At 36.4% G+C, this 7,006-nt stretch overlaps 1 protein-coding gene across 1 annotated transcript in view; it reads left to right on the top strand.

Moving 5' to 3' along the window:
• Window positions 1–622: 622 nt before the first annotated feature.
• The window catches only part of MPHOSPH10 (M-phase phosphoprotein 10 (U3 small nucleolar ribonucleoprotein)), a gene marked incomplete at its 5' end in the record, with an annotated part of 10,412 nt that continues 4,028 nt past the window's right edge, over window positions 623–7,006 (top strand). Inside the window, 9 exons of the mRNA XM_008935281.1 lie at window positions 623–1,274; window positions 1,776–1,924; window positions 2,321–2,498; window positions 2,785–2,926; window positions 3,315–3,382; window positions 4,119–4,256; window positions 4,475–4,585; window positions 4,823–4,930; window positions 5,485–5,715. Of these exons, the coding sequence (XP_008933529.1) occupies window positions 623–1,274; window positions 1,776–1,924; window positions 2,321–2,498; window positions 2,785–2,926; window positions 3,315–3,382; window positions 4,119–4,256; window positions 4,475–4,585; window positions 4,823–4,930; window positions 5,485–5,715 (1,777 nt within the window). The remainder of the gene's footprint in view (window positions 1,275–1,775; window positions 1,925–2,320; window positions 2,499–2,784; window positions 2,927–3,314; window positions 3,383–4,118; window positions 4,257–4,474; window positions 4,586–4,822; window positions 4,931–5,484; window positions 5,716–7,006) is intronic.

Genomic DNA, 7,006 nt, shown 5'->3' with positions numbered 1-7,006 from the left:
TGGGTCTTCTGCCGCGGCTGCTGAGGGACAGGTATCCCTGTCCTTCTCCAGCGTTGGGGAGTTGGGAGACAGAGGATTCTGGCCCTACCAGCTATATGGAAGCGTTGGTAGCTCTGGAGAAGAGCTACCCAGATATAAAGCTGAGGAGGAAGGGAATTGCCTTTTTAAAACCAGGGCTTTATGCGTTGGATGTTTGAGGGGTTTGGTTTGGTGCTCCATTACTTCCCGAAAACATCTGGAGTGCTTAAATATGGTCAAGGTACAATAAGATGCAGGTATACAAGAGTGGAACACTTTGTCCAGCTGCTACTTCATACACAAAGTGCAATGAAGCTGAAAAGCTTAATACAGTCTTCCTTTCTAGGAATGTTCCATAGCAGTACTCTGCGAGATGGGTAGAAAGTTAAGGAGCAGCAGTAATTGTTGAAAGGTGCTATTCTGTAGCACCAAAATACTGAAGCAGAAAGAAAGAGTTGCAGTGTAACTCTGTTATTAACATAATAGAAGGTATAAAATGGAGGAAAGCTAGTAAATTCTGCAGAACACAAAATAAAAAATTTATATTAACTGTTGTGCTTTCTAAAGCTTTTTTTTTTTGTTTGTTTTTGTTTTCTACTCTTAGTGTGCAAGATGGACTAGCTACTGACTTCAGAGCGATAACAAAGACTCTCTATGACTTGAACAAAGCTGTGGGAAGTAATGTAGTTCATGGGGGGCCTCTAAAAGAGCTGGTGATAGAAAATTTTGATGAAGAACAGATTTGGCAACAACTAGAGCTCCAGAACAATGCAGTTCTCGATTTCTTCAAGAAATCCATTGCAAGGGATGCCAAGGATGAAGATCTTTGCCTTCTCTCAGACCAGGAAGAGGATGGCTCTGATGCTGGGACCAGCAGTGACCAGGAGTTGGAAGATGATGTAATGGAAGCAGAACCTGAACAGAAGAATTTTGATACAAAAGAGAAACCTAAAGTTAGAGAAAAGCAAGGTAAACTCAGAGAAAGCGTAATGCAGAAATACAGTGATGAGGATTCTGATATTGACTTTGATATTGGAGCACTGGAGCAACAAACTAAAACAGCCAAGGAAACCACATTGAAAAAAGTGGGAAGAAAATCCATAGTGGATGACAAGTTTTTCAAGCTGGCTGAGATGGAAGCTTTTTTAGAACATGCAGAGAAGGAAGACGGGGAGAAGGAAGAAGATGATATTAATTATTTTGAAGACATAATCTCAGATGATGAGGAAGAAGAGTCTGAAGAAGCTGAAGTCAAAGTAAGAACATCCATACATTAATTTTCTGATCTCTCGTTTCATTTAAATCAAGATCTGCTATCCATTAAATTGTTGAACTCACTCAGAGGGGAAACTACCAAGTTAAATTTGTTTAGATGACTAATGATTACTTCTGAAGCTTTACTCTAATATATTTGACGTGAATATCTGGTACCAAAGTGTCCTAGTGTCAAAGAACATACTGTATGCATACCAGCAAGTTATTGGCAAAATGTCCTGCTCTTTGACTTCTGTATATTTTGAAATTGGAAAATAATCAAGTGATAGAATATTTTAAATACTTGTAAAAGAGATTTTACTAAAATGCACTACCACACGTTAATGCTTCACTAAGCTGAGTTACTGTTGCATAAGCAGTGCAATTCCCCAGGTGATAAACCTTTAAAAAACAGGATACCTTTAGACTTCTTTCAGTTTTAACAGTTTGGAATTTTTTATGTGTTTTTATGTGTGGATTTTTTTTTCTTCTCCCCTTCTTAGCCAACTAAAAGTTCTAGAGACTTGACATACAAAGATTTCTTTGATCCCCTTGATGACAACGATGATTTAGTAGCTAATGATCTTGAAGATGATCCTGAAGAGGAAGCAGACAGTGCTATTGAAGGGCAGAATGAAGAAAGCATGTCTGAGTAAGTATATACATTATTTGCACATAAAACGTCCTTGTAATTTTACACTGAAGTGGAGTAGAAAGTAAAGTGTGAATTCCATGCTCACTTTGGTCATGATTTGCCATTCTCTATCACCTGCTTTATGTGCTATTTAAAAAGTAGTTTGTATTTTTGAGTCTTGTCTCTTAATGTTGATGTGAATAAATCATTTAGTAACTATTACATCAATTTTTGAAAGTTGTTTTTAATATATAGAAGTTTCCCTAGTGTCTTTAGGTTTCAGTGAAAGCCTATTGTATTTCTTAACTCCTGGATTATTTGTAAAAGGTAAACATTTAATGACTGGAATGTCTTAATGTAAAAAATTATAGAGGCTTTTCATTCTTTATTTTATATTAAATTTTAATCTTACAGGTTTGAGGATATGAATGAAATGATGCTGGAGAACATGCAAAGTAAAGAAGCCTCTAAAAAAGTTACTTTTAGTTTGCCAGATGACAGTGAAGTAACAGAAGATGTTACTGATACACAGTTAGAGAAGGACATTGATCCCAGTGAAATAAAGTCTTCCTTTGAGAAGAGGCAGGAAAAGGTAATTGTTTTTTGTATTTTTCTAAGACTTTGAAAACTGGCCAATTTTTTTTTTTTTTTTTTTAATGATTCAGTAATTTGCTCGGAGTCTGGCAATTATGAAGAGGCTATTTACAAATGAAGGAAAAAAAGTGGCTTATCTATCTCAGTTATCTATGTAATCGTATATTCCCTCATCTTTCTGTGAGGAGCAGTTAGAAGTACTTGAAATAACTGTTGGAATTTCTTGCCTTGAGCTTACTTGTGAGCTCTATGTTTTAAACTTCTTAGGAAATTGTGTTTTTCAGATGAGCAAAAAAATAAAACGTTTAGAAGAAGAGTTGTTAGAAGAGAAACCTTGGCAGCTGAAAGGAGAAGTGACTGGACAAAAACGACCTGAAAACAGCCTTTTGGAGGAAATGGTATTTTTTGACCATGCAGTCCGAATGGGTAAGCGGTGAGAGAGGGCTTTCCTGAAAGCATGCTGCAAACCACGTTGGGTTTTCTTTCCTTTGACCTTGCTGAAAACATCTGTGACTCAAAAGCAGGAGAACAAACCACTAAGTTAAGCTTCTTGATGTGTTTTTGAGGTTGTGGATTTTCTTGGTGGAAATTATAATCCTTTTTCTTAAAATTAACTCAACAGAAAGTTCATTAATTCAGCAGCAGATTTAGTCGTTTGTACATAATGTGATTAATCTCTTCAAGACAGAGGAAAACATTTACTTCTTCAATTACTACATTTTAGTGAAGACTTTGCTTTCTGTTGTTTATTCTTTATAGAAAAAAGTATTTCTTGCTGTTGAAACATTAATCTTCAAATTCTTTCTCTTCTTAGCACCTGTGATCACAGAAGAAACTACTTTGCAGCTTGAAGACATCATTAAACAGAGAATATTGGATGAGGTTATTATTATCTTATTTTTTTTCTCCTTATTTTGTTCATAGACTTATTCCAAGGATAAGTTTGAAGCTCTTAAAATGTTAGGTGTAGAGTTATCTTAATTAATTTTGCAATTTGTTGTTCTATTCATTTGCCTTAATGAATGTGTCTTTAGATTTCTAAGGAGCTGTTTTTACCTTCCTGTTATGCTAGGTTTTGGTGTACTTCAAAAAACAAGATTTTGCAGATAAAACTCCTAAGGAGTTTATTTGGAATATAATGCCAATCTGTGAATTTTATCTATTACTGTAACTGTAGCACTGAGCATTCTGAATACTAACCAAAAGTCAGTTGTTTATTTAATTTTTCTTAAAAGCCACTGGTAGAGGATTTGTATCCTGCAGTTTGTTGAGGCTTATTGTTAGCTGAAATTTAAAAATGGTACATATGCGGGAGAGTATTTAAGTACGTAAGAAAATTAGACATTTGTTACTTGTAATACATTTTTTGCCACAGTCCACTAAAAATAAGCACACAAGCTAGAGCTGTGAGTCTTCTGTTATTTTTTTTTCAAATTAAAGTGTGACACTTAATGTGTTGTTGGACTAGATAATCTCCAGAGGTCCTTTCCAATCCCTGCCATTCTGTGATAAGCTAGTCAATATGTCAGATAAGTAACAGGAAAAATATCCTAAATAAGCTGTAGTACCTGATACGTGACTGTAGTTGCATTTGTTCATTAATTTATGATTCTCTCAGGCATGGGATGACGTGGTACCAAAAGAGAAACCAAAAGAGGAGGCTTTTGAATACAAGAAACGTATCACTTTGGATCATGAAAAGAGTAAACTGAGTCTTGCTGAGATCTATGAGCAGGAATACATGAAACTTCAACAGGTAATGTAAGCAGTGCCTTTCCTTTTGAAGTTCACACAGTCCTGCATGTTCATTTGTAGACTTCTAACTCTGCTTTCAGCTCTGTGGAAGTACTTCAGTTTTTCTGTGAGTGTTCACCAGAGAAGTGGCTCTGAATTGTGTATTGTGTTGTTACCAGCCTTGCTAAATAAAAATAGTATACTGTATGGTGTTGCAGTAACGTTATGTTATTAATGCAGCAAAAGACCGAAGAGGAAGAAAATCCAGAACACAAAGAAATTCAGGAGATGATGGATTCACTCTTCCTGAAGCTGGATGCACTTTGTAACTTCCACTTCACACCTAAACCAGTAAGTACATGAGTTTCGTGAAGTTGTTGGGGATTTTTTTCTTTGAAACTGGATACTTTAAAATATATTTTGAAATGGAAAGTAAAGTAAACGTGGAGTGTTACAGAGCTTGTTCTTACTTCATATTAAATGCACCATAATTGCCTCTAAATAAAACCGCCTCTTTAGTGTCTCCCGTTAGCTGGCTGGTGCCGTGAGATGGTGTACTCTGTCCTGAATACGTTTCCTTGTTTCTAGCCTGCGCCAGAAGTTAAAATAGTTTCGAACCTTCCAGCTATAAGTATGGAAGAAGTAGCGCCTGTTGCTGTTAGTGATGCTGCTCTCTTAGCACCAGAGGAGGTCAAGGTGAGTATAAACAAAAATCATGTGAGGTTCTGGAGAGGATCTGTATTGTAGAGGGAAGGGTGTACTGGCTGCCAAATCAATGGGAGAATTTTGCCCCCTCCCACCCTAGGTTCCTGACCTTGTGGACCATCTTGCCTAGCATTTTAGTGTTCACTGTTGTTGGTCTGTTGTTGGGATTGGGGGCTGGCGGGGAAGCATGCTTTCTGGGGAGAGGGGTAACTGGAAGGGTGGGGAAAGGGTTAATTTTATTTGGCTACACTAGGCCATAACATTATGCTTTGGTCTTGTTTTTTACTATTGTGTGATAGTATTTATTTTTTCCCAACATATATATGGATATTTGAAATGGGAAGGTTAAAGAGCAATAGAGAAGAGCAATAGCATGTCTTTGGTCAGTTGTACAAATACTTCCCAACTTTTGTCAGTTTTTCACTTTTGCCTTAATGCAGCATCTCCCTGAGCCAGTTAAAACACTGGAAATAATCGAAATGCTAAGACAGATTTGAGTATTTTCTTTTGGACAGTTATGCATTGAGAGTTCTTGTTCTCTTTAGGAAAAGAACAAAGCTGGTGATGTAAAAACAGATGCGGAAAAGACCCCCACAGACAGAAAACGAGAGCGAAGAAAGAAAAAGCTTCGGAAGCGTATGAAGCTAAGGGAGAAGGAGAAACGTCAAAAGCTTCTTGAGAAGATGAAACCAGAGCAAGGCACAGTACTTAGCAAAAAAGCTGCTGCAGCAAAATTAAAAAGGCTTACAAAAGAGGGCAAAGCATCTCTGCTGAAGGTAAGGCTCTCTTAAGTAGCCCTGTATAACTTGGAGCTTTCCAGCTAAAGAAAATTAAAATCCCAAAGATACAAAATATTTAGCTGGAGAGAGGAAAGGGAACTTTATCACAAAGAATTATGAAGTACACGGTTGTTTTCCCTCTTGGCACAACTGTATCCCATGATTTTTCTCAGTCCCCTCAAAAGTTCTTATACACGGGTAGTATTCTGCTTACCACTCAAACCTTTTTATCTTATTTATGTCTGAGCAAATATGAAAGGTAAATGTAGCTGCTGAAAATAAAGGTAGGAAAAAAGCAGATGCACACTCCTTCCGCCCCCCCATCTCTCCCTTGCCTCCTTACTCTCCCCTGTATTCTCTTGAACTACAGTTTTAGAAGGACTAATTCATAATTGGTTATAATTCATACTTGTAACAGGCTTGTGCAAAGTAGTGTTGAATGCCTTTTTAGTCCCAGTTTTGCTAATTAGCCGGACAGCATGATGTCAGTATAAAGGCCTGAAAAAATACAGCTCTGGTTATGCTTTACAGTGACCTCCTTGTTTATAGTGTATATTTATGTAGAAGTTATTGCTTTAATTGTGAATAAAACATAACTAAATGGTTGTTGGAACCTTTAGAAGCTCACTCAAATATGAAATATATTTGAATTTGTAAGCAACTTAATCTTTAGAGATGGAAAAATATTTAAAAATGTATGATACAATTGCTTTATATCAAAGTGTCTTCACAAGGCAGAAATGATTGTTTGCATTAGGTACTACTTTTTATTTCGCAGTTCACAAAAGTGGTGCTCCTGCAAATACTGAGACTTAGGCTCTTATATCTTGCATTTGAACTATCCCATTTGATTAACTGGGACTTCTTGCATGTGTAATTGGGGATGAGGTTTCTATTTAGTTCTTTCTGAGCTTTGAGTAACTTAAGCTGTTTCAGAACAGAATATCCCCATTTAACTTCCTACTTATTGTTCTGGAACCTTCTCCATAATCTCATCAGATTTTTTTTTTTTTTTTAATGCTATGAAACAGTAAACTTGTGTTAATACCTAGGATGCCTTTTAAATTACTTTAAATGATCTTTGAATTTGAGGTACTAGAAACAAATAGGAAAAATAAGTTGATTACTTTTAAAATATTTGTACTTTTTGAAAAGGAGAGCAGCAGAACGCAAAATACAGATATGTTGTTGCAGCTCATGATGTGCAAGGATCTATTCCTGATGCCTGGTCTTAACTACTGTGCTAACTGTTAACTGGAAAGAGAATGTACTCTTTCTTTAGATAGCA

The sequence above is a fragment of the Merops nubicus genome, unplaced genomic scaffold (assembly GCF_000691845.1).
Source record: "Merops nubicus isolate BGI_N331 unplaced genomic scaffold, ASM69184v1 scaffold11042, whole genome shotgun sequence".
In the NCBI taxonomy this organism is placed as follows: Eukaryota; Metazoa; Chordata; class Aves; order Coraciiformes; family Meropidae; genus Merops; species Merops nubicus.
Note: the sequence above shows the minus strand (reverse complement) of the source record. Positions and strands in the feature narration are given on the sequence as shown.